The sequence below is a fragment of the Pelodiscus sinensis genome, chromosome 20, assembly GCF_052426305.1.
Source record: "Pelodiscus sinensis isolate ZL-2025 chromosome 20, ASM5242630v1, whole genome shotgun sequence".
Lineage (NCBI taxonomy): Eukaryota > Metazoa > Chordata > Testudines > Trionychidae > Pelodiscus > Pelodiscus sinensis.
In genome coordinates this window covers 10,845,728-10,873,038 of record NC_143071.1, presented here as the reverse complement: position 1 = coordinate 10,873,038, position 27,311 = coordinate 10,845,728, and the positions used below count along the sequence as shown (strand labels likewise).

At 44.7% G+C, this 27,311-nt stretch overlaps 1 protein-coding gene across 6 annotated transcripts in view; it reads left to right on the top strand.

The window, feature by feature from the left end:
• The first annotated feature begins 809 nt into the window (after positions 1–809).
• The window catches only part of RHOT1 (ras homolog family member T1), a 64,046-nt gene continuing 37,544 nt past the window's right edge, over positions 810–27,311 (top strand). The window contains exons 1-8 of one of the 6 annotated variants that reach the window (XM_075903863.2): positions 810–995; positions 13,150–13,208; positions 17,489–17,570; positions 19,855–19,898; positions 21,409–21,462; positions 23,929–23,981; positions 26,208–26,316; positions 27,065–27,166. In XM_075903863.2, the coding sequence (XP_075759978.1) occupies positions 959–995; positions 13,150–13,208; positions 17,489–17,570; positions 19,855–19,898; positions 21,409–21,462; positions 23,929–23,981; positions 26,208–26,316; positions 27,065–27,166 (540 nt within the window). In that variant the 5' untranslated portion in view covers positions 810–958. Of the gene's footprint in view, positions 996–1,540; positions 1,691–13,149; positions 13,209–17,488; positions 17,571–19,854; positions 19,899–21,408; positions 21,463–23,928; positions 23,982–26,207; positions 26,317–27,064; positions 27,167–27,311 lie in introns of those variants that run through there. The other 5 variants (XR_012896891.2, XM_075903865.2, XM_075903864.2 and 2 more) reach the window with 5 other exon arrangements.

The following is a 27,311-nucleotide window of genomic DNA, read 5'->3' as shown; positions in this document are numbered from 1 at the left end:
CCACCCCCCCACACACAACACAATCAGATCCAGCATGGACAGACAGACCCCCCCCCCACACACACACAACACAGACAGATCCAGCATGGACAGACCCCCCCACACACACAACACAGACAGATCCAGCATGGACAGACAGACCCCCCCCCCACACACAACACAGACAGATCCAGCATGGACAGACAGACCCCCCCCCCACACACACAACACAGACAGATCCAGCATGGACAGACAGACCCCCCCCCCCACACACACAACACAGACAGATCCAGCATGGACAGACAGACCCCCACACACACACAACACAGACAGATCCAGCATGGACAGACAGACCCCCCCCACACACACAACACAGACAGATCCAGCATGGACAGACAGACCCCCCCCCACACACAACACAGACAGATCCAGCATGGACAGACAGACCCCCCCACACACACAACACAGACAGATCCAGCATGGACAGACAGACCCCCCCACACACACACACACAACACAGACAGATCCAGCATGGACAGACAGACCCCCCCCCCCCCACACACACACAACACAGTCAGATCCAGCATGGACAGACAGACCTGCAACAAAGACAGATGCAGCATGGACAGACAGACACCCAAGGCAGACAGCTCCCCCATAGACTGACACCCCCCAGCCCCGCAGACCCGGCATGGACAGGCTGCCTAACACAGCAATGCACAGACACGCTCCGCACGCGCGTCACCGCCGACTCGCCCCCCGCCCAGTACAGGCTCCTCGCCGCCAGGGGGGGCGCTCGTTCTCGCGCGCTCGCGCTCTTCCTTCGCGCTATCGTGTCCCCGTCGGGCTGCCGTAGCGGGGCCGTGGGAGGCTGGGCCGGCGCCGGCTGAGGGGGCCGGAGCGTGCTGGAGGGAAGGCCAGGCCAGGCCGCGACCCCTGATGCGAGCGGGACCCGGCGCTGGGCCCAGGGAGCGGGGCGATGAAGAAGGACGTGAGGATCCTGCTGGTGGGAGAACGTGAGTCGGGGGGGGGGGCAGGAGGGGCAATGGGGGAGGGGTGGGAACGAGCAATGGGGCAATAGGGGAGGGGTGTGCGCTGGAGGGAGGGGGCCATGGCAGGAGCATGGGGGAGGGGTGGGAAGGGGCAATGGGGAGGGGTGCACAGGAACAGTGGGGGCGCTGGGGGGAGCGGGGAAATAGCAGGAGCCATGGGGCACTAGGGGGAGAAGTGGGGGCGATAGGGGAGGGGATGTGAGGGGGGCGAGGGGGTGGGGAGGCTGGTGCCTCTGAGCTGGTGGCTGGTTCGATGGTATTTGATGGGAGGGGAAGTCGCCCCCTTCCCAGGGCCCCTCCACCCCTGCTTTGGAGATAGGGCTACGTCTCAAGGGAGCCTTGGGAGGCTGGTGACCAGGAGCTCTGCTGTGTGTGTGCGTGGAGGAGACCATTAGTCAGGTGTAAAATCATACATCTCCTCCCCCCCCCATCATGCCATCTCCTCCTGCAGACTGCCCCGCCCGCAGCCGGCAGATCGCTGGCTTCCCCCTCGCCTTGAGTGACTGGAGAGCAGGCAGCGAGCTCAGTGCCACGGGTTGGCTCGGTTGTGCTAGTTAAATGGATTAATTAAAACTACACCAAGAATAAAAGAAGGAGGGTAGCAAGCTGTGTGCGTCCAATTAGTTTGCAATTACCGGCTTGGATTCTTACAGCCTTTGGTGGGTAGATTCCCAATTCTTAGCATATCCCTGGCCTACATTTGGCAGTGGCCTGGTCTGGGATTGAGGCGTTTTTTAGACTGCATTTGGAGTTTGCGAACGATGCTTTAAATACCATTATCAGACGAGCACTGTCGCTGTGTGGTTAGAACAGGGGATTGCGAGTTCTGATTCCTAGTTTGTGCTACTGATTCATTGACCTTGGAGAAATCCCTTGGATTCTGAGACAAAAAAATTAGAAAATTGGTGCCCAATTTTAAGTTCCTAGGTCCATAATTGGTCCCTGATGTGCTTAGCAGTCAGTGTATCCTACTGAAATTAGTTTGTAAAGCAGGTTAGGGTCCCTGAATGTGGAAGTACTATCTAGATGGCAAGTATTTAATATACATAATTATATTAAGAACATAGCAATTGCTTGAAAGGTACTGCTAACATAATTTTCCTGGCAAGTGTAGGCTTTACTTAGTTTGTAGAATGGTTTGTAAAATGATTCTATAGTGTGGAAGGTCCTATTTACATTGTAGGGGGAAACTTTTAAGGACTTTTCTAGAGAACAGTGTTACAGCATGATTCTCTTTCTAGACCAATGTTAATATGCTTTCAAATCTCAGTGTAGATAAATAAAGGCAATACATGGCCAGATTTTAAAACAACAAGTTTATTTGGCTTTGAATATATCTTTTATACATTTGAATATGCAACTGAATTTTTCCTATGTGGCTTCTTTTCAGAACCTGTCCCTAACCTAGTTTCTTTGTTACTAATTTCTGTGACACAATTTTGAGAAGTACGGTAGACTGCCAAGCTGACTTGCCAATTCACAGACAGTACAGTGTCTAAAATTGGGTTGTCTGGGTGAATCTCGTGTATATGAAAACAGGCATCATGTTTTAAATTGCATAACCTTTGTATTATCATTGCATGGAATTATCAAAAATCTGTATAACTAGTGAATTAGGTAGAAAATACATAGGATAAAGTCAATCGTGTTACAAGATGTTCATTGTTGTACGATATTAGATTAAATGTTATATAACTTGCTAAAGACATATTTTTAATGTTAGAAATGACAATTCTTCAAAGATAAATACATGGTTGGGAGGAAAACATAGTTCCAAGGTCACTAAATTGAAAATGTGGTTAGTATATTTTTAGGAGAAAAACAATCAAACTCTTTCAATATCACAGATCTACAATAATTAAAAGTTTAGTATTTTGGACTCTTTCTGCTACAGACTTTAAGTACAGATGCAACTCAAGGCTCAGTTCCTATATGATAAATGGGCACAGATCATGTAGGTGATATATGTTTCAGAATTTCAAAGAACAGTACTGAGCTGAAAGCACAGGCATAGTTTGACTTCAATATTTGGGGTGACAGATCCAGTCTGGCCAATTAAGCTGCATGTGGGGAGCAAATTTCATCCCTCCCCTGAGGCTTGCAGTTTGGGAGGGAGGGCAGTGCTTCTGCAGTCTCTCCCCCAAAACTATGCCTATGGCTGTAAGTGTATTGAGTTTCTTAAGAGATGCCAAATTGACAGTATTGGGAGCTGTACTGTATTTGTAATAGGGATGTAAATAAGTAGTAGAATATACAATTACTACTTCCCTTGCTGCCTGTGGGGGGGGAGCAAGGGAGGCTGTCATGAAGTAGCCTCTGCCTATGATAGATCCCAGCTCTCTGTTTGTGGCGGGACCAGACTTGCTGTGGACATGCACCTCTATTCCATGGGAGGTAGAGCAGCCTCTGTCCATAGGGCGCTTGGGCCACCTGCAGACAGGGGCTGTTGCCTCTGTATGAGAGACAGTGGTGCATGGCAGTAGGTAGCTAGTCTACGCAGGTAGCTGTTTTTTAAAATGCTCCCTTCCTGTGCCAGATTGCACTGGCTGACATCCCTGACCAAAGGGCTATAGAATAGTTGAATAACTGCTAAGATTTCATGCGGTTACACAACTATTCAATTAACCAATACCTAGCATCCCTAATTTGTAATTACACATACACAGCATGAATTGTTCGAAATTCTTTACCAGTATTCTTCAAATGTTTATTTTTAAGGATTGTTTCTCATAGAGGTGGAAAGTTAGTTCAATTTACATGGTCATTTGAATATTGGCTTGTCAGCAGAAACTGTCAGCAGTAGAGTTTTTTTTGTTTCTGATGTGAACACATCCATTGGACTGGAACCACAATTCATTTCACCTAGGTCAAGAAAGAGTCATCAGATGGTAATGCCAGTCTGTCAGATTCAAATTGTGAAATAAAGTGTGAAAACCCTTCTATTTTAGTGTATCCCCACATTCATACAGTTCCCATTGCCATGGTTTGCATTTTGAGGCTTTTTTTGGTCAACAGAATACTATCATCCAAAACAACCAAGCTGTCATTAATCTTTAATAACTGTTAATTTGCAGAGAAGCTCTGGAATGCTATTTTTAAACTTCATAATGTGAGAGGTTTCACTGTCATGCTCAGCCGAGAGAATCCAGGTTAAACACTTCACAATACCACAAAACTTTATATAGTAAACCTAACTGACAGATAAGGTAGTATTGCTAAGACTAAGTAAACAATAAAAAATAAATTGGAGCGATATATGTTCAACCCAGATTTTAGCAGAATAAACTTAGTTTCCTACTTCTCAAGCAGTAGATCTTCAGAGAAACAAGACAATAGAGGTTCCACCAAATCAAACATTCAGGCAAATTTTGTCCTGACAAAGATTTTCCTGAGGGAGGGGGAGAGGGAAAGGGCCAAAAATGCAACCCAACTAGGAATGTTACAAATACAGTCAGTGAAAAACTCTGACCCTATAGTGCCAGATGAGGGAGGAGATTTTTAATATTGTTGCTGTGCTTGTTCTGGAGAAATTTTCTTTAAAATTATGTAAAATCTTATAAACCAAAATAGCTCTTAAAGAATTGCAGCAATCTAGTTTTTTTTAAAGCAATGACATGTCTTCTCAGTTATTGAAAGAATAGTTCTTTCCTTGCCTGCAAATAACCCAGCTATGGGTAATACCATGAAGTTCTGGTCCATGGACTAGAGCTCCTTGGCACTGTGGCAATGCAAATTATTATTATTAATGGGAAACCAGAGATACCCACTCCTTCAGTCTATGGAGACCCCTTGCTTTTATTACAGTTATACTCCCCTCCTTTTCTAGAAGGATGTATGTGCAACCTCCTAGGCCAATGCAAAATTTGCTCTGTGATTCAACTATCAGGAGGCCCTGTGTAGCAAGAGGTTGATCTCTCTCCTTTCCTTCTCTCCACTGCTTTAATAGCTGACAGGCTGAAAACTTCAGGTCATTATTATACTTAGGACTTTCATGAGTAAAGTACATACAGGCAGTCCCCGACTTACGTGGATCCGACTTACGTCGGATCCCTAGATACGAACGGGGTGAGGCAACTCCCGCACATGCGCAGCAGCATTCCCGGGGCTCGCTCACCTGGGTCCTAGGATCCTCCTCCTCCTCGGGCCGGCTCCGACTGGGGTCCCGCAGAGCTGCTGGGAAGAGGAAAAGTGCCTCCCCACGCCCGCTGCCAGCAACAGGCTGCCCCCTCCCCTGAGCAACAGGCTGCCGAACAGACAAAAGCAGCCTCTCTGCCCCTCCTCCCCTCTATACATGCCGGGCTCCCGGAGCGCAGCAGCGTCCCCGGGGCTCGCTCACCTGGGTCCTAGAATCCACCTCCTCCTACTCTTCGGCCGGCTCCAACTGGCCTCTGCCTGCACCAGCTGGCCACAGGGACAGGGATCCCGCAGAGCTGCCGGGTAGAGGAAAAGTGCCTCCCCACGCCCGCTGCCCCCCCCCCGCGGCCTCGCATCCTGCACGCCTCCCCCCCTGCCAGCAACAGGCTGCCCCCTCCCCTGAGCAACAGGCTGCCGAACAGCAGACAAAAGCAGCCTCTCCGCCCCTCCTCCCCCTATACATGCTGGGCTCCCTGGGCAAACAAAGACTCCACCAAAACAAACAAAGTGCTGGCCTCATTGTGTTAGCAAAAAAAGGACCCTCCTCCTAGAACCCTGGGTGGTGTGTGGAAATAAAGCTATTAGCTCAAAGCATGGTGCAGAGCTGTTTGGTATTTGATGAGTTACTCCTTTAGTCCTGAGTTTGTCACAGGGACAGAAATAGATGTGAAATCTTCTGAACAGGGGAACAGACAGCAAAACAAACAATAGAGGGGAGTTAACCTTTCCCTATGCTATCCAAAACTAAAAAAAATGTTTGGCTAGAGTTTCCCCTACAATATGTACCAGTTCCGACTTACATACAAATTCAACTTAAGAACAAACCTACAGTCCCTATCTTGTACGTAACCCGGGGACTGCCTGTAATTATTACACAAAGCAACAGGCCTGCTTACAATAGATCCTTGTAATTAAATGAAGGAAGATTGAGACAGAAATTAATAGAAATTATCAGTATTCTATTAATAGCAAAGTAATTTGTAATCACATATCTATCTTTTAATATAAATGTCGTTTTCTTCTGTGATGAATCTGAGACAGTTTGGTAGTCATTAAGGGAAATAGCCAGAGATTTGGAGCAATCCAATTTTTCAATTGCTCCGCTCCAGCACCAATAGTGACTGCTTCAGCTCCACTCGGACTCTGCTCCGAGCTCTGACTCAAATTAATTTTTAACTAAATAAAGTGTATACTGTAATTTTGAAAAAACATGATTTTTATTCAGGGTTTTAAAACAATTTAAATGTCATCAACATTGATACAAACTAGAATAATTCATAATTCAATCTGTAAAAAGTTATTGCAGCAATCAAGTAGTCTTTCATAGCCTGCCGCAGATCATTTAAAATTAACTTTAAAGCTGAAAACAGTCGCTCTACACTAGCTTGTTGTTGGCATGCTCGAAACAATTCTACAAGCAGCCTGAGTGCGGTGTGGATAGCTATGAATGGCCTCAAAAACAGTCTTAACTTTTAGCCTCCCGGTAGACTCCATAGACTCTCAATCTTCCCGAAAGTTTCTCTCCAATAATGCTTCATTACAATTATGAATCACAGAAACTCGCCGGAGTCTTTCTTGTTTATCCAATTCCTTTTCAAAGTCGTCATCTTCTGAAGAATTGGTGCTTGAATTATTTCCATTTCCCTGTGATGGTTGAAGATGTCTCAGGGACGGACGCTCAAACAAATTCAGAGTGGAGACGCAAGTTTGAGAACAGCCTGCTATTTATGAATGATGTGAACTTTCTGAAACTGCAGATTCGACTGTTGATGACTCCTTTTGTTGTGTTTCGTTTTCTTCAACCTCTTTCGCCGAGTTCAAATGTAGCCATAGATTTTGTTTTTCGAGTCATCGAGCAACATCAAGGAGCCCTTTCTTTGCCTTTGGTATTTCCCTCGAGGTAAGAAGAATCCTATACCGTGGGTCAACATAAACTCCTGCAAGGAAATGAATATTGTCAAAAAGCTTCTCTTCGCATTTCTGCATGGAGGATAGAATTCTTTCTGCAATTTGTCCACCATTTTCTTGCAAGAATTTTGACAGTTTTTGCTATTCCTTCATTAAAACTCCCAGGGTTACATCAACAGCTTGAAGATTTACAGTTGTTTGGTTTGGCTTTGCCAGGAGGTCTCACAGGTTCTTCACATCGTCCCATTCAGCTTTTGTTAACTTGAGTTCTCTTGTTCCAGCAGCAGCCACTTGTTCACAGTAAGATTGAAAAATGAGAAGCATCGCAAATGTTGAACCCCAGTGAGTCACAGTATCCAATGATTGAGTTATCCCATGTAGATCAAGCAGAACACTTGGAATACTTGGGGTTTGTAGTTTGACTACGACTTGTCAAATTTTTGCCAGAAATTCCTTCCCATGTTCTTTGTTCAGTCCATCCCAGATTGTCAACTGAAGTGTGTAAATACCACACTTCATCAGTTGGACTTTTGAGTCGTCCTCATGAAGCCATGTTGGAAGTATGAGGCTAGGGTCATTTACCCATTGTGCAGCAGCATCCATGTTGTTTGATTTCATCCATTCCTTTAGTTCCTTCATCAGGAAAAATAGCTTCAGTTCTGTCCACATCTCTGTTCTCGGAGGTAGAAATGGTTTCATTGTCCTCGCTGAAATTTTTGACGGCACACGTCATGTTTCCTGCATTATCAATGCAGATGCTCAGCACTTGCATTTCACTGATCCCAAATTTTTCTAAAATAGCTTTTACTTGACTTTTCACGTAGGAAGAATTGTGACGCCCTTCAGTGTCGATTAAGGTTTTTACTACAGCTTTATCTTTTCCTTCTTTGTAGTACTGAGCATTGATTGCAAAGAAATTTCTGTTTCCATGGGTTCCTGCATACATTTTCAGGTAGCACAATTCATTTTGGATTGAAAATGAAAAAAAAAAGCTGGAGCAGTAGAGCAGTCAAGATTTTCTGTGCTCCAACTCTGCTCCAGCTCCGGGCAAAAACCTGCAGCTCCACTGCTCCGGGCTCCGCTCCAAAGCCCTGGAAGTAGCTCATAGTAACTTGGAGCTAAGATAGTAATTAGGTGCAACAAAAAAACCCACATATGTTTTGTTAGAGATCTCTGACATTTAAGACTGGACATTGCAAAGAGAGATAATTGACTGCCAGAGCTTGAAATGTTTGCTAAACATCTACTACAGGTTGGACCTCCCTGTTCCGACACCCTGGTCCTGGATGAGGGATTTTTCCAGGTCAGGGGAGATCATTTCAGAGTTTCCCCCCCCAATGGCCCCTTCTCCGCTTTCTGGCTCTCCTGGCAGCCTAGCTGAGCCGCACGCTGGCTCCTTGCCCCACCCTTTGCAGCTCAGTTGAGCTGTGTGCCGGCTTCCTGCTCCCTTCCCTCAGCAGCCCAGCGGAGCCATGGGCTGGCTCTCGGGCCCCCACCCTGCTGCAGCGCGCCAGGACTCTCTGGTCCTGGAACATCCATGGTCATGCTGGACCACGGATATTGCCAAATCAGAGAATCCTGGATTTTATAGGTGCAAGCTGTAGTTGGAAATAGAAGGGTGTGTCTACACAGCAAAGTTATTTCAGAATAACGCTGTTATTCCGAAATAACTATGCGAGCGTCTACACAGACATTCCGTTATTTTGAAATAATTTCAAAATAATGGGCAGCTTATTCTGACTTTTGTAAACCTCATTCTACAAAGAATAACGCCTATTCCAAAATAGCTATTTTGAAATAAGGTGCGTGTAGATGCTCCACTTCTTCTATTTCGAAGTAGCCCCTCACTAGAGCCATTCTGAGTTATTCTTCCTGGGGCTCTAAATCGAGATAGCACGTCTACATTAGGGAAGCCTGCCTCAGACTAATTTTGAGGCTTCCCTGCAGTGTAGTTTATTCTGGAATAACTGTGCAGTGTAGATGTACCCAAAAATGTCAAGTAGACCTGCCATCCCAAGCTGTTGAGAAAAGATGAGCTTTCTTCTAGCTCCTGCCTGTAGTTCTCTTTTGGGAGTTGCTACTAATCAAAATTGGTACAAAATCCACTCTAGGTTAAATTTCAAACTTCTTGCTGCAGAAGAAGTAACAATCTCTCTCTTGCAGGGCAGCTACAAGAGTAGGAAGACGGGTCCTCACTTGTATTCCTTTTCCAGGCTTCTGAAGAGCTTTCCAATAGTATGCATCTCATTCAGCCTCCAGGTTTTGTGTCTTCTTGCCTAATGAGTAATTCCATTGCCTGCATTTGTTCCTGCAAAGAACTTTCCAAAGCAGGACTGGAATAATATTTTGAAACTGACTGCTTAGCAAAGAAGTGCAAAGAAGCAGAGGCAGTGATGCAATCTGCAAATTCAGGAAGATGACATTCTTGCAGGTGATGCTTGGTTCAGATTTGGCAGTTTTATGTTTGGAAGACAATCTTTGCAATAAAAAGAACCAAACACTTTTTTAAAAGCATGAAAGTGCAAAGCCGGCAGATATTGATTCAGTTTCACCAACTTGCCAGAGTAAATATCTTGCTGGTCAAGGCTAATTGATGACAGCATCGAGTCCCGATGACAGCAGCAAGAGTGTAGCTAAGGAATAGACTAGTTCTTTTCCGTTTGGCTTTTTATATCATGCTCATCATCATAGTATCTGAGCAGCCTCCAAGGATAAAACTAATATAATGACTAACTCATGTCAGGAGTGGTTTCCTGTTTTCTCTTCCTCAGAGAGAAAATAGTTAGCTCATATTTCCAATGGTAATATAAATAGTATATAGTCTAGAATGAGGTATTGCAGTAAGGTGCACTGAGCAGAATTAGTAATAGTAATTCATGATTGTAGGTGGAACATTTAATCCTTTTATCTTTAATTTTCAGTTTTTGCAAGAAAGCTGTAATTTTTTTTGTCATTTCAGACGGAATCAGTTATAGAGGTGCATAAGAGATAGCGAATATTTGACAGAACTCCAGAAAAAAGTTCATGATCAAATGATGCAGATTGTAATAACCTCTTACCTTAGTCATTTTGCTGCTTGGCTCCGTTGTGCTGAAACAGCATTACTAAAAACAGCAGGTTTCTTCTGGAAAAAGTACATCAAAGGGTAGGTGGTCCAATAGCAATGGAAGGATTTTAAAAAATATTCTTTAACAGGATCCTAAATATGGCCTACCCTTTGGCCTACCCTTCTTCACACATGTGGCCTTACTGGTCTCATTGGGGTTACACTCATGATAAAGGGGTATTCATACAAGGGCACAGTATTGAGCCCTTTAATTGATAACTTTTATCCTGTTTTTAATTGAGGAAGGGAAGAACAAATAGCTTAACCTGATTTGAATATGCTTGTTTCTTTAAGCACTTATTTTATTTCTGAAAAATGTATAAAGGGCTCTTTAATAGTAATAGTATCTTTGCTAATCACTCATACAAACAAGCTTTTTAAGTGATTGAAAATACAACAGTTGTTACTGGCCTAAAGTAACCTTGAAAATAAATCAAGGAAAATAGAATGTACTCATTTTCTTATCCTACGATTACGCTGCTAATCTTTTATTTGCTTGTCAGAAAAAAATATTTGGCCCAGGTGTGTATTGAACAGTAAATAGCTCAAAGGAACAGCATGTAATAACTGGCTTAGAACAGTGCCTCTCACCAGAACAAAGTTGCATCTCTGGCTTAAGAGACTTGTGTGGTAGCTGCACTTTTAATAATTTCCTGAAGTGAAATCCAAATAATCATTTTTTACACTGGTCGCAAAATTCAGCAGTCCTTGTTGTTTTTAGAACAATTAGATTTTTTTAATAACAAAACAAAAACTTCATATCAGGCATTTTGCCATATTTTGTAATGTGAAAGCAGACAGAATACAGATTGTTGAAGACTCAGGATATTTTAGCATTATAAGCAGTACAGCACCATAGCTGCAGCTATGTAGCTGTAATAGGAATGTGAATGGCTAACCAGTTACCCAGGGAGCAGCCCTCTGCCCGCAGTCTGCCATGGGTGGAGGACTGCTCCAGCCCCATGTGGCTAGTGGTTGGGAGACCGGCGGCTGAGGTAGCCTCGGCCCCGGCGCAGGAGCCCGGCGCCTGAGGTGGCCCCAGCAGGGGCTGGAGTGGGAGTTTCACTGGCTAGGGGGCTGGAATAGTGGGATCTGACTAGTCGTTAAACGTTAGGCTAATCTAACTTTTAGGCAGTTCATTGATTAACTGGGATTTTACATTCCTAATATGTGATAGGTGGGGGGAAGGCCCTCTCAAGAGGCAGTAGCTAGGTTGACAGAAGAATTCTTCTGTGACCTAGGTGTGCCTACAGTGGGAGTTAGGTTGACTTAACTGCATTACAAAGAGCATGAAAATCCTGAGTGATGTAGCTAGGTTGACCCAAGTTTTAGGCATAGATCTGGTCTTAGTCCATTGTTCTTAATCTAACAAGAGCCCTGCCCTTTATCCCAAGGACAATAAGGGTACATCTACACAGCAGTGTTATTTTGGAATAACTGACATTATTCCGAAATAACATAGTCTTGTCTACACTACAAGCAGTTATTTTGACACAATGTCGAGCTGGAGGACTTCTTATTCCTACTCCTGTAACCTTCATTTTACGAGGAGTGAGGGAAATCAGAGGAAGAGTGCTCTTTCTCAGACTTCCTGCTGTGTAGTCAGCGCCAAAAGCTGAATTATGCTATTTCAACTTATGCTATGCAATTGATGTAGCTCAAGTTGCGAAGCTTATTTTGGCTTTAGCCCTGCTGTGTAGACGTGTCCTAAGAGTCTGGGACTGAGGTGGAATCATAGTGTCAAGAATAACTATAGTATAAAAGTAGGATTACATATGTAAGATTCCTAGACTCTGATATGTGGAGGCCTGGCTTGTCAGATAGTACTTGCTTTTCTCCTTTCCAATTGCTAAATTACTTTAAAAGAAGCTAAAAATACATTAATGCTTTTACAGTATTTATTATCAATGTAAGTAATTACTGTAATCTACTCTGTGAAAGTTTGGGGAGCCTTGATATGTAATTATGCAACATCATTCATAATATTCTTTGGAGGATTATGCAAATTGCTCTCAATAGCAGCCTTTGTAAAGCTCTGTTACTTGCTAGCTGGGTCTCCTTTGCTCTGTCTTTATACAGTAATTACTAAAGGGCATGACACTAATCACTTTAGAATATGGTAAAACAGTAGCCTAGTTGATTGAAAAGTCAACACAGAATCCAATCCGTAATCTGAGGGTAAGCTCTGATGTTCCCAGTAATAGTGTATTAATGACCAGAATTTCTTTCTGAACTATAAGAACCTCACTTCTTTTACCTGGATGAATTGAGACTAATGATCATATACTTGCCTAAACTTAGCATTTTTCTTTTGATGAAACTAGCCATGTGAAATTACCAGTATCTTCTCGTACAAGCATATTTAAAATAATGAGAAATCAGAGAAGCACAGAGTCAGCTAGAGTCCTTTTTTCTTACCAGTTTTATTGGGGGTTTTTTTTTTTTTTTTTTTTGAGGGGGAGGAGGAATATACATCAAAAGTGTGCTTAGAATTTGACAAACATAGAAAAAAATAGTCTGATCTTCATGGAGTCTACAATCCAAACTGGCTTCAGAAAGTGCTCCCTGTAGTATATTCTTCACTGTTCATCGGATTTTATTGAAGACATCCTTGTCTTTTAATCGTTTTCTTAATGCGTGTGTCACTTGCTACGTTGATTCTTTTAATCCCTTTCCTTCCTGAATTCTTGTGTTACAGTAAATATTCTTCATGCACTCCTAAATACTTTCAGAATTGCTACACATTGTAGTAATGTGTGACTAAAGCTGGCTCATCTTAATCAGGTAAATCTGAACAAGGCAAACAAGATTTATTTTTATTCTCTTAGCTGAAAAGTTTAGGTATGTATTTGAAAACGCACAGAAGTCTGACTCTCAATAACCCTGTGAAGATGCTGAGGACCTATGTTTATATTTTATAGAGAGACATTTTTGTTAAATTTTTAATATTCCATTTTTTTCCCTTCACAGCCAGAGTTGGAAAGACATCGCTCATTATGTCTCTTGTCAGTGAAGAATTTCCAGATGAGGTAGGACATCCCTATTTGTCCTCTAAATTGTGCTTCTCTCCTAGACAAGCTACTTAACCATTTACAAAAAAGTGAATGTAAGTTCAAGTTAGTGAGTTAGTTTTAAATTTATAATCAGTGGAGTTTTTCTTATTAAAGTATTAAAAAATGTAATAAAATGTATTGGCTTCTCGAAGAGTGTCTTAAATTGCTTCATAAACATATGAACAGTAGTCATATTTAAGTTATTTTTTCCTTGTTCTTTTCATATGCTTAATTGAACTCACACTTGTTCTTCTTAATCCATGTACTCCTGTTACTCCTTTAAGAATAGTCAGAAAATAACTTAGATCAACAGAGGGGAATAATAGAGGACAAGATATTAAAGAAGGGAGGGTGAACTCTCTGCAAGAAGGCATTACTTGTAAAAATGTGACCCACAGAGCAGGGACTGAGTGCATTCGCACGCTGGCTTCTCTGTGCTTTACAGTGCAGAGCGGCAGCTAGAGCAGTTGCGCTGTGAATGGGCACGAGCCAAATTGAGTACCGCAACTGCCTTCCCTTGTCGACTAATCGAATAGTCGACAGAAAATCTATCAACTATTCGATTAGGGAAATAATCGCATTTTAACATCTCTATACATATCCCAGTAGATGTAAATAATTGTGTCTAAACCTTTTTCAGAGAAATGAGGAAAGGGTTGGGTTTTTATGGAGTAGATTGTATTCAAACATTTATCTGGCTATTCCTTTGAGAAAATCAAACTTACAGCATCTTATTGCTAACATTAGCTGGTTTCCTTTTCTTGACACAGTATTAGGGGAACAATAGTTTATCATCTTTTAAAGTGAATGTTTAAAGTTTGGAATGTGGGACTTGAAGCTGGCCTCATATACCATGAAGGATCACTCTTAAACTGCAGTGTTGCATTTCCTAACATAAGGCAGTATGTGTCTGAAGCCCAAGAGCAAGGCTATAGATGTTTTACTGTACTGTTACATTATTGTTTGGGCTCCTTGCCATAGTTACCCTTCTGAATGTCTTGTAGCATTTCACAGCCTTCACATGGTAGAGTCCACTTCAACGAGTACCTTTTTAAAAGGAAAATTTAATCTACACTTACCTCAGCAATCTGCTAAAAACAGCAAAGATAATTTCAGACGTAACTCTATCAAATATAAATCTTCAGAAGGACTTGCTGGAATCATTCCTGTGTTTGTTATACAGGTCAGAACTGTGTAGCTATGTCATGGGGGTTGTCTTATTTTATACACCAGGTGCTGCCATTCTTGGGAGACATGTGACTGTGGTCTGCAGCTTTATACAAGGCCATTCTTTGAGCAGTCAGGCTTATTACAAGTACATAAAGATATGGCCAGGCAAAAAGTCAGGGCAGGTGGATGAATTTCATTTAGACTATAGATTGATGTTGTGATGTTAGGAAAGCAATATGGATTAGTGGATGGAGCATTGGACTAGGACTCAGGAGACCTGGATTCTATTCCCAGTTCTGCCATTGGCCTGCTAAGTGACATTGGGCGTGTCACTTCACCTCTCTGTGCCTCAGATTTCCCCATCTGTAAAATGGGGGTGATGAGACCGATCTGCTATGCAATCTGTGGATGAAAAGTGCCATGTATGACTGACCTGTTATTTACCATGATTATTACCACTATGTTCCTGAATCTGGATTGGTACTATTTGGTAATACGGGGAATAAATTACCTGCCATGGTTGATGCGCACAATTTTTCAAAGCACTAATTTTCAGGAGTATCATTTCTGAGTTCACTGTAGACTTCTGTAGATATAATGTAGTAGCAGAATCCGTCAAAGAAAAGAGCTTAACATGTATTGGGACTTTTTGGAGAGAGAGCTTTATATATTACATGTCATCTGTATTACACAAGTTTCCCATACTGTGAAGATGAGTGGTTTTCAGGGGCCTAGTCTGCTTCATTCAGGTCAGTGGGAGTTTTGCCATTTCCTTCAACAGAGCAGGGTCAGGCCTCGTAAGCCATTTGTGCAAAAAGAACTGAAAAATTAAAATAAGATTTTTGGCAGCACTTTTAATTTGGCATGTTGCCAAAACCTACAAACAAACTTGCTGCAGGGAGTTTCAAAGCCCTGTTCAACTGACGCAGGCTTGCAGAGCTTGCACAGTGGACCTAAAAATAACAGCATAAAAGTCTGGGCACAGGCTGTAGCTTGGGCCCTGAATCCCAGCAAGAGAGTGAGAGTCCTGCAAGCCCAAGTCAGTTGACCTGAGCTCTGAGACTTGCTGGCTCAGGTCATTTTTTTGATGTGTAGCTGTACTCTTAGGATATGTCTACACTGTAATAAAACATTCACAGCTGACCCATGCCACCCAGGTTGGATTCCAGGGCTATACAATTGCAGTCTAGACATTCAGACTCAAGCTCTGGGCCCCTCCCTCTTGCAGGGTCCTAGAGCAGTGATTCCCAACCTTTTTCCCATGGAGGAACCCCTAAAATAATTTTTCATATCCCGAGGAACCCCTACCTATGAAAACATTTGCTTGGCCAGAAAAAGTTGACAGTGGGGAGTGCAATTCAATTACTGCTAAATTATTGTCAAGAAAATGTATTTGTAAAGAGCTGTTATATATATGTCAGCAGAGAATTCTGGGAAGCAGAAGGGCAGGCACAATACAACTAAATATAACCTTAGATACGAACTGACCAAAACAAAACAGAGAGGCAGTTGGTTGCGTACAAAGATTATTCCAGTATTGCCAATTGCTGGACAAAAATTCCCGCGATATTTCGAAGGATATTTGGAATTGTTCGCGGTATTTCAAAATTTTTATTTATTCATTCCACGATTTCTCACGAAACCCCTGATGATGGTCTGCGGAACCCCAGGGTTCCACAGAACCCTGGTTGGGAAACACTGTCCTAGAGTCTGGGCAAATAAGCAAGGAAATGAAAAATGTACCCATTCTGTTATGCTTAAACGAAGCACACGAGATCTTTTATAGTGGAAAAGGCAGTACACCGCATTTATTGAGAATACAACAGTTGCATATGCTTTTCAATCACACACACACAGAACATCATGCATACACAGTCTTGCCAGATGATGTCATAGTTACCAGTGCAGAGTCTCTGTCAATCTAGTGGCCAGCTAGATCGAACACGGGGGAGCAGGGCCTTTGTTGGTCACGATCTGATGCTCCTCTGGGGTTGGTGACAGATGAACCCAAAGTTCCATAGCAAAGCACCTTGCTTTTATAATCCTTTTCTCTGTTGAAATCCATGGATTCCTCTCTGTCAGCTTGTGACCGGAATGTTATCTTGTTGATGTCAATTGTTCCCAAACATCTTCCAAGGCTCATCCTGTAATCAATCATCTTTTGGGGGTGCCCGCTCTGCTTCAAGGTTCGTCAATCTGCCAATCCTCTTGTGAGTAGGGGGTACACATTGATGGTTATAGATGGTTTCTTTGCAGCCAGGTTGTCTCATGTTCTGGCCTTTGCCCACGCTCGCTCACCCCCCTTCTCTGTTCTAATCAATACAACTTTGCATCTTATCTCGACACATTCACACTCCTCTTACACACATGAGCAATGTTACAAGGGCTTTCGAGATTACATAGATCTGCATCGGGTAAAGCAAAGAGGCGTTGCAAATCAAACAATTAAGGCTTTGATCTTCAACGTTTTTCAAATCTTATTAACACAGATACAATATCCAGAACTCTCTTTCCACTTAGGCCCATTTACTAAACTCACTTTTAGGGCAAAGGAATAGATATTTAACTAAAAGGACTTAATTCAATACAATATTAAATGTATATTGCTATATTATTGCTACATTATTATATTGCTAAACCTAAAATACAAATATATTAAAAAAAAAGCTTTCAATCCTAACAATTCTACAGAATAATATTACATAAATGATATATTTAAGCTTAAGGCTTAATTGTTAAATATGGTATAAGTGAACAAGCTTTAAATAATTTACAATTCAGCAGTTAATTTGTAGGATGCCTTGCAATAATGTTGCCTCTAACATTTTTGGGACTGAAATTTACTTCAGCCTTCATTCCAAGTCTTTCAATAACAATGATTCTCTGGCATAGCAGTGCTTAGACTTGAAATTCCTTACACATCAAACACAGTATAACAAAATTAATAATCACTTCTATTTAAAGCTTCCTAATCACTGGAGAAATGTATCTAAGCGCTTTTTATAAACCATGTTTTGTTCATTTACCTGCTGTATTGGCCGCTTTTATAGAGATTTTTCCTCCTTCTTGTTTCTTTTCAAAACAAGGTTCCTCCACGTGCAGAAGAAATTACCATCCCTGCTGATGTCACCCCTGAAAGAGTACCAACGCACATAGTGGATTATTCAGGTAGCGGTTCTATAGTACACACGGCTATAAGACTTACTGTGATCCAGGATTGCTTTCCTGCTTCAGTAGCCTCATCAAAACTTCCAGCTTCTGCCAGGACTGGAGATGAAATTAACATTACTTTAATGTAGGTTTTGCGAGCATCAGTGTTGTAGATTGACAGGGGTAGATTGCAAACTCCACTGAACCTAACCCTTGCTGTTGTGGGTAGTCCCACTGAAATCAACAACAGTAGCAATGTTCTAATAAGGTCAATGGGTGGTCTAATCATGGTAGTAAGTGTTTGCAGGATCAGGCACAAGGCAGCTAAATTCAGGGAAATCCCAAACTGCTCTCACTCCATTTAGTGAAGAAGTCAATACAAATGTAGGCAGCTTTTACATATTCTATGTACTGTGCTATCTTGGCACAACAGGATGAGATGACAATATTGTTTAAACTTCTGTAAATTTATGTACTCTTATTTTCATGTATTTAAAATGTTCCATTCTCATCTGATGCTTGCTAAATAAATATTAATAGTTTGAATACTGAAATCGAATAGAAGGCATAAATATACCCTACCATTGACCAGCAGGCAGAAACTCAAGCCAACAGTTATGTTTTATGCCATGCCTCAAAAGTCAACAAACTCAGGCTCTGTCAGAACAATATAGAAAGCAATTCCAAAGTCAGGAGCCCCTAAGAAAAACTCCTGTCAGACATTCAAAGGTGGGGAACCAAGAGTGAAGCTGCATCAACAGCTTTTCAACAATTGTGGCTGGATAGGAGTGGATTTGACTTTTTTTGTCTATTTTTGTGTGTGTGTTAATTTTCATGTTTTGTATCAGCTAATATTGGTACATTTAAGGACGTTAGAGTTTAACTGGTTAACCCAGTGTTTCTCAAAATGTGGGTCGCGACCCCCAGGGGGGTCAGGAGCAACTTACAGGAGGGTCGCAGCTGGATCTGTTTTTTTATGCAAAAATGTATCTCTCCCCGACATCTCAGTTGCCAGGTGTTCGGTTTTCACCTGGACCCCTGCTGTGTCTGGCGGGGGCTGTGGAGTGAGGAGCACCGCAGAGTCTAGTGAAAGGGGGACAGGAGGGGACAGTTGCCAGGTGCCACGCTAGGGGGATGCCGGGCTGGGTGGGAGCGGAGCATGTGCTGTTCTGGCCCACGTGACCAGCAGAGACCGGCAGCTGGCCACGTGATGCTTCCCCTACAAGCTGCGAGCTGAGGCAGCTGGGCTGGGTGGCAGGAGCAACTACTTTAAAAGTAAGATTGTTCCTCCATGCCTGGCTCTGTGGGGAGGGGGGAGATTTGATTGGAGCGGGGCTCCGGACACTGAGGATGCCTGCCTCAGGGGGAGGGGGAAGTGCACTGGGATGGGAGAGTGCTGGGGGGTCTGAGGCAGGGGGGAGTGCACTGGGATGGGAGGTGCTGGGGGACCTGGCTCTGAGGCAGAGGTGAGAGCATTGGGATGAGGAGACTGGGGGGCATTGCTCAGGGTGAGTGCATTGGTTGTTACTGTGCAGTCCCAAACTGGACAAAGTGGTGCAACTTTTGCTTAACAACTTTGGCTCCCCCTCCCCTTTTTTTTCTTAGCACCTTTGGAGCAGTGGTGGGGGGGGGGGGGGTCACACAAATTCATTTAGCAGTTTAGGGGGTCACGGTATCACAAAGTTCGAGAACCTCTGGGTTAGCCGATAAGCCCAGTGTGTCCAACCATTCTGAAGCGAACTAGCCGCACTCAGCCAGCCAAATAGCCACATTCTTCAAGCCAACTAGTCACACACAACTGGCCAAATAGCCACATGTGGTTCGTGACTTGCGTGTTGGATACCATGGCGATAAGCTAATGCTTATCAGTTAATGTTGTCAGTTAAACTCTGCCCTGCTTCTGGGAAGGCTTCACTGAGTACATTCCAGCATAAAACATGTCCTTGTAGAGAGTAACAGCATCAGTTTAGCACCCAAAGAAGGGGATGGCAGAAAATGCTGCGGACCCAGTCCCTGCTGCAGTCCAGAGGAAGCCTGTCTTGCCACTGCACTTATTCAGTTTTAAAGTTCAAACTGGAAACCTGTGTGCAAAAGCCAGTTGCAGCCTGGTGACAAGGGCCTCAGTTTCACTGCCTTTGCATTAGAAGCATTTTTTTTCCCCATATACTTTGCTAAATGTGATTAAAAATCAAATGGGCAATTCCCAGGATGGCTCTGCCCTGAATGAGCACAGTAAAATATTCTCTGGTTTAGTTCATGAAGATATTCAGTTTCAATGGCATTTTTTTCCTGTTGCTTGCAGAAGCAGAACAAAGTGATGAACAGCTTCATCATGAAATATCACAGGTAAGCAACAATTTAGGATTAGCTAGAATCTAATTAGACAGCTTCTGCTGCTTGATTTCCCTTTGCTGTTTATAACCAACTTTTTAAAGTTTATTCATTCTAGAGGGCTTCTGGCTTGAATTATTGGAAAAAAGCCCTCCCATTCTTCAACATTTCCCCCCACTTTCATGTTGGAGCCCTTTGGCACAGCAAAAATGTGTCTGATTGAGGAAGATTGGGTGCCACTTGTTTTCTAAGAACAACATGGGAGCAGTTATCACTATTAGTGAGATGGGATTGCTTTGTAGTAATTCAAATCACTTACTCCTTTGAGGGTTAAGCACTTTGTCCCTCACTTTACAGTGCTCCTGTCTGGTGGAGGCAGACTTGAAATCCAGCAATGGTAGAATGTGGTATTTGCAAGTCCAGGTTGAAGTATAATGAGATGGCAAAACCCGAATCAAACTTAAATCCTGTGAAAAACAAACAGATGTGCCCACAGAGCACTGCCTTTCCTGGTTCCCATGGGATAATGTGGTCAGGGCCAGCCTTACACACACTTACTTGGGATTTTGTGCTTTCTGCATAATCATTGCAAATGGTCAGCTTTGCCTTTCCTACCTACTGTGACCAGAGAATACAGCAGCCATCAGCACTATATTCCTCCCCTTTTGGCAATTTGTGTGGAAAGGGACAAACCAGCTTTTTTTAGGCAGTCATCCAAGAGCCTGATGATGTTTACAGCAAAAATATCCCAATGCCTGAAAAATTCAGTTAACCCTTAAGAGCAAACTGCTGCAGGGGGGTGTATGTGGAATTACTAGAACCCTTCATTTCCTGCCCTCAATACTTGCTGAGCATCTTCAGTGCACCACTGTATCTTCTGCATATAGAAAATGTTTTCATGTGCTCTCCTTGGTGGGTAGCCAAACTGGAGAACTGCAGCTCTGGGAACTCAGATGCAGATAGCTTAGAAGTCTATACCACCATTGCCCTGGGATGTACCGTGGCAGAAAATTGATTTGGGCATTTCTTGGTATTTCTTAATGCAGCACCCAGTCAACCTGAGGAACTCCTTGCCAGAACATGTTGTGAAGACCAGGACTTTAACTGAGTTCATAAAAGAGCTAGATAAACTCATGGAGGATAGGTCCATCAGTATTATTAGCCAGGATGGACAGGAATGGTGTCCTTAGCCTCTTTGTCAGAGGCTGGAAATGGGTGACAGGAGAAGGATCACGTTCTGTTCACTCCCTTTGGGGCATCTCGCATTGGCCACTGTCGGCAGACAGGATATTGGGCTAGATGGTCCTTTGGTCTGACCCAGTAGGGCCGTTCTTATATTCATTTCTCTGCTCTCTACAGGTCACCAGTAGGCTCTAAATTGTATGAGCAAGCTAGGGGCCAGACACTGGCCAACAAGGAAGCATGTTTTATTTTGTTGTGATGTTGCTAGGTATGCTTGTTAACTGTTTGCTGTTCTAGGGAATGCACGCACTCAGGATACAATGGTTCCTCTTTTTCATTTTAGGCTAATGTAATTTGCATAGTATATGCTGTTAACAACAAGAATTCCATTGACAAGGTATGATGAAAACACTTTTTATAGTATCTAGCCACTGTTTAAGACTGGGGTCTCAAACTTCCAGTTGTGCAATCCAGACCTGGTGGGTGGGGAAAGAAGGTGCTATCTGTTGCTGGATCCCAAGTCTCACCCTTTCCCGCCATACCCCTGCCCTACCCCCCACATGGCGCTCTGTTCCTTCAGGATGTGGCTTCGAGGATTAGGGGGTCGGCGCAGCGGCAGTGGTCACATCCCCCTCTACCTCCTGCTCCTACATGAGCCTCAGGAGAAGCAGAGTGCACTGAATGCACTTGCTCCACTGCGCTCCACTTCCCTATGGCTCGTGCTGCTCCAGGTGGGGCAGGGGGATGCAACCACTGCTGCTTCCTGGTACCAGGTCCTCCCAGTAATTCCCAAAGCCACACTTTCAGGGGACAGGGTGTCATGGGAATGAGAGGGTTGGGCAATGGCGGGCAGTGGCCGGTCTTGAGGGCCATTAATGGACAGGTCCCTATCCCCAGCTTGCTAGGAGTCCTGGGCTGATTGTGCAATCATTCTGACCTGGGCTGGTCTGCGGGCTGGGCGTTTGAGATCCCTGGTTTAAGATGTCTCTTGTGAAAAGGTACTGAAGGCACAGCGAAAACTTTGTTCTGGAGTACAGGCAGTCCCCGGGTTACGTACAAGATAGGGACTGTAGGTTTGTTCTTAAGTTGAATCTGTGTGTAAGTCGCAACTGGCGTCCAGATTCAGCCGCTGCTGAAACTGACCGCCAGTTCTGCCTTACATACAGATTCAACTTAAGAACTCCAAGCTCCCCAAGTCAGCTGCTGCTGAAACTGATCAGCGGCTGATTCCAGGAAGCCTGGGGCAGAGCAACTCTGCCTCGGGCTTCCTGTAGTCAGCGCTGGTCAGTTTCAGCAGCGGCTGACTTGGGGATGCCTGGGGCAGAGCAGCTGGGGTGCTGCTGGGTTGCTCCAGTAGCACTACTCCTCGCTCCTTGGTGCTACTGGACCAACCCAGCAGCACCCCAGCTGCTCTGCCCCAGGCGTCCTGATTCAGCCACTGCTGAAACTGACCAGCAGCGGCTGAATCAGGACCTGGGGCAGAGCAGCTGGGGTGCTGCCGGGTTGGTCCAGTAGTGCCCAGAGCGGCACTGCAGGACCAATCGGCAGCGCCCCAGCTGCTCTGCCCCAGGGTCCACAACAAAAGCCTGGTCTGCTGGGGGGGGGCACACTAGCTGCGCCCCCACCCCTCCCAGCAGACCAGGGACACGGGGAGCAGAGCCGCAGAGGCAGCGGGGTGCCGCGCCTCTGAGGCTTTGCTCTGGCAAAGTCTCAGAGGCGAGGGACCCCGCCGCGGCTGCGGCTTCAGTCCCGGTGCCCCTGGTCTGCTGAGGACCGTCTCCAGCAGACCAGGGGCACCGGGACTGAAGCCGCAGCAGCGGTGGGTTCCCGCGCTTCTGAGGCTTTGCCAGAGCAAAGCCTCAGAAGCGCGGGAACCCGCCGCTGCTGCAGCTTCACTCCCGGTGCCTGTGGTCTGCTGGGGACGGTCTCCAGCAGACCAGGGGCACCGGGAGCAGCTTACGAACGGGGCTTTCTCGCCCCGGAGCTCGCAGGCAGCAATCCGCCACCTCGACCTCCGGGACGAGAAAGCCCTGTTCATAAGTGCGGATCCGACGTAAGTTGGATCCGCGTAAGTCGGGGACTGCCTGTATTTAAAGTCCATAAAATCTAACTGGAAAATATTTCATGGTGCGTAACCTACCAGTAGTACTTTTTTCTGGTGGTGCCTGTCAATCATCTTGTTTAACATTGATACCTCAGGATATTCTGTTGGGCCTTTCTCACAAACAAGGGGTACTGGATAAAATTCTCTTCTGCCTGTTAATACCATGCAACAGTCAGCTGGGAAGTCAGCCTTTGCTGACTTTGAGTCAGCCTATGCCAGGTGTGGCCATCCTGAGCCTGAGAAGGAGCCACAGTTTCCCTATGTACATTGCCAAAGAGCTACAGTAATTTGTCAGCAGTCCCCATCGGGTGCCGCCTCCTCCCGTCTCCAGCATCTTTTGCCCACCAGCAGCCCCACCGATCAGTGCCTCCTCTTCCTTCCCCATGTCTCCTGCCCACTGCAGTCAGCTGTTTCATGGCACTCAGGAAGCTCTGTAGGGGCGGGAAGGAGCGAGGGCGCTATACACTTGGAGGAGGAGGTAGAGCCAAGTGTTAAGCACTGGAAAGTTGACACCTGTAGCTATAGCCCTGGAGTCAGTGCCTGAGCAAGGAGCCGCATATTAACTTCAGGTGAGCCACAGGCTGGCCACCCCGGCCTGTGCTTTTCCTTTATTCATGGCCAAATTTGATGCTCCTTCCAAATCACAATAAGCCCAGAAAACAAGAGACCAAGACCAGCCATTCCCAAGTTTATTGTATGCAATTCAGTCATATTAGCCTAAGTGTATGTTTCTTGATAAGGGTTAATTTGCTGCTTTAGGTAACAAGCAGATGGATTCCTCTCATCAACGAAAGAACAGACAAAGACAGCAGGTACGCATGGAGAGAAAGGAAGAAACATGACATAGACCTAAACCTTAGGGTGATGGGAGTGGTTAAATAACATTGGGGTCTTATACTTCCAAAAAAGACAGTTAGCCTGAAGTTGCCCCACTGCCTACATTTTTTACAAATATTTTCAACTAGCAAGTGACTCTTTGCCTATCAAATACGCTATTTTAAAAATGTCATTGATGGCATGCGCCATATATGTGAATGCCTTGCTGCTTTTTCTGCTGTAATGTCCTGCACGAGTTTTCTGCTTATGTCAGTTAAGCTAAGACAGTCCATAGCCTCATCACAATGCTGCCTCCATGGACAGGCTTCTGATTTCTTCAGGCTCCAGATATTTTACTATCCCCGCTTCGGCTCTGCATTTAAAATATAGAAGGAGCTGGGTGGACAAGCAGCCCAGCTCGGTCCCGGCTCACACCAGATCCGGTAGCTACCTCCACTGCGGCTCTGCCATTTAAATGTAGTAAGAGCTGGGCAGGCAGGCAGCCTGACTCAGTCCTGGCTCATGCCAGGTCCGGGACCAAATCCCACTGCTGCACTGCATTTCAAATGTAGTAGGAGCAAGTAGAGCACTTTGTAAGTGAAGTGCTTGTCATATTAATTTGTTTGACACCATTATGAAATACAGGTTGAACCTCTCTAGTCCAGAAACATCCATCGTCTGGAATGATTTTAGTCAAATGAATGTCCACTTTCCATGGGTGTGGACAAGTGTCCCATGGTCCCATAAGGTTTGTTTACAGCCACTAGTTCTAGCTCTCAGGGTTCTGTGCTGTTATTTAGCTCTAACTCAGAGTTTCCCAAACTATGGGCCACGGCCCGGTACTGGGCCGCGGGGAAAAAAAAAAAACAGGCCTCAGCGTGGCTGGTGGCTGCCGGCAGGACTAGCCTTAGGCCGATTCGGGCCCCGCGCCCCTGAACCTGGAAGTGCCAGCGAGTTACAAAGCCGGGGGCCCTGCTCCACTGACATGTGGAGCTGGGTCTCTCCCCCGGCTCTACCGGGCGCAGATCCGCTGCCAGGCCTCCCCCACCCCGCCCCCAGAGCGTCCCCGCCATGCGCGGCTCCTCCTCAACGCCTGCTGCTGCCCATGTGCGGCGTTGCTGGAGGAGTAGGTGCTGGGAGAAGGCTTGAAAGAAGGGGTGGGCATGAGAGAAGTGGGGATGGAGCAAGTCATGTGTGGGGGCACAGAGGCGTAGGAGGGGATGGGGTAGAGAGTGCTGAGGGAGTGGGTATCAGGGAAAGAGAGGGTAAAGGGGGCAGTGGCAGTAAGGGAAGGGGGAGGCACCAGGAGGGTGCAAGGCTAAGGGAAGGTGCAGGTGCCAGGAGATTCTGGGGTGAGGAGGATGGGAGAGCTGGCCACCGGAAGCAGCACTGGACGGGGGAATTGGGGCAGGCTGAGGAGCTTGGGGGGCTGGTGGAAGCAGGGCTGCTGGGGGGTGCGAGGTTGGGGGCAGGGAGCTGGCCGGGGAAGATGGGGGGCGGGGGAAGAAGTGGCCGCCGGAAGGAGGGCTGGATGCAGGCAGAGGGGCTGGCCAAGGGAGATTGGGAGGAGAAGCGGGGGGGGCGGGGCTGGCTGCCCGGGAGGGGGTTGGAGGAAGTGGGGCTGGCCAGAGGCTTCTCACTTGTGTGGTCTCCAACTGATTTTTCTGTGGGTCAGTGACCCTCATCCCTACCATAAATAAAGAAAACATTGAAACCTTTTTGTGTTGGAAATAATATTTTACTTTATTTAAATGAAATTTGATAAACTAACATGAGAATGTTAAAATGTTTAATCTGTTTAATAATTTAAATTAAACCATTCTCCCTACCTGCAGCTGATTCAGATAATATGGTCACCATACCCAGCCTACCTCTGTCCTCTCCTCCCCCACCACACAGATCCATGAATAAATTAAATCTTGGCACGCCACTTTTGAAAGGTTGTACACCCCTGTGCTAGACAATATTGACCTCTCATGGTCTGGAAAATTCTCTGATTCAGAACTGGTCAATGTCCCGAGGGTGCCGGACTAGAGAGGTTCAACCTATATATCTCAAACTATTTTACTGTTGTTTGCTCTTTACCATTGGTGTTTAGTTATTTATAGTAACAACATAAAAGCAAATTGTTTATTTCCTCTGGAATAATGGAAGTAACCAAATGAAATAGATGTCTTCAGCTCCTTCTCGTACATATCATCTGATAAATCTTATGTTTTCAGGCTTCCTCTTATATTGGTTGGAAACAAATCTGATCTAGTGGAATATAGCAGTATGGAGACTATTCTTCCCATTATGAACCAATACACAGATATAGAAACCTGCGTAGAGGTATGCTCCTAAATTTTGGAATCCATTGTGAATGAATAGCAAGTACCCATTGCTGCCTAGCTTATACTTAACTTTTTAGAGAATAGTAGTGATAGAGCAATTCAAAATTATTGTATTGTTGTTTGTATCTTAGTAGTGCCAAGAGGCTGCAGCTGACCTGCAGACCCCATTGAACTAGGCATTGCAAACACAAATACCTCTTTTTTTTTTCCCCCTAAAGGAGCACAGTGCCCTCTATAACGGACCAGATTTTTTCCTAGGCTACGTCTACACTGCAAGGTTTTTGCGCAAAAACCTGTGGAGCATCCACATCTCAATTGAGCATTTGTGCAAGTAAATCAGCAGTTAAACGGCAGAACAGAGGGCTTTTGCCAGTGTACGTAAACCTCCTTTTACGAGGCATAACTCCCTTTTGCGCTACAGCTATTGCACAAAAAGGCAAGTGTGGATGCTTCTATGGGGAGAAAGCACAGGTGCTCTGATGGCCATTCTGTGAGTGGCCATCAGAGCTTTCTTGTGCAAGAGCGTCCACACTGCATGGACACTCTTTTGTGCAAAAGCGATGTGCTTTGAGGTGTGGACATGCTCTTACGCAAGATGTTTTTGCACAAAAGTGCTTGAGCAAAAGGCTTCTTGCGCAAGAAGCATGTAGTGTAGATATAGCCCAAGAGTTCAGCTTTTATTTAGACACCCAGAGAAGTGGTAAAATAGTCAAAAGTGTTAACTAATTTAAAGACTTCTTTTTCAGTGTTCAGCTAAAAACTTGAAGAATATATCTGAGCTATTCTATTATGCACAGAAAGCTGTTTTACATCCTACAGGGCCTCTCTATTGTCCAGAGGAAAAAGAGGTACTTTATTTGTTTTTAAATCAATATGTGTGTGTACTAGTAATAGATTTAGTTTTGCCAAGCCCCTTTCAGAAATTAAGAGTAAAATATTTGTTTCACTTACTGCTTTTTATGCTACTTGCACCTCAATGATTTTTTTTTCCTT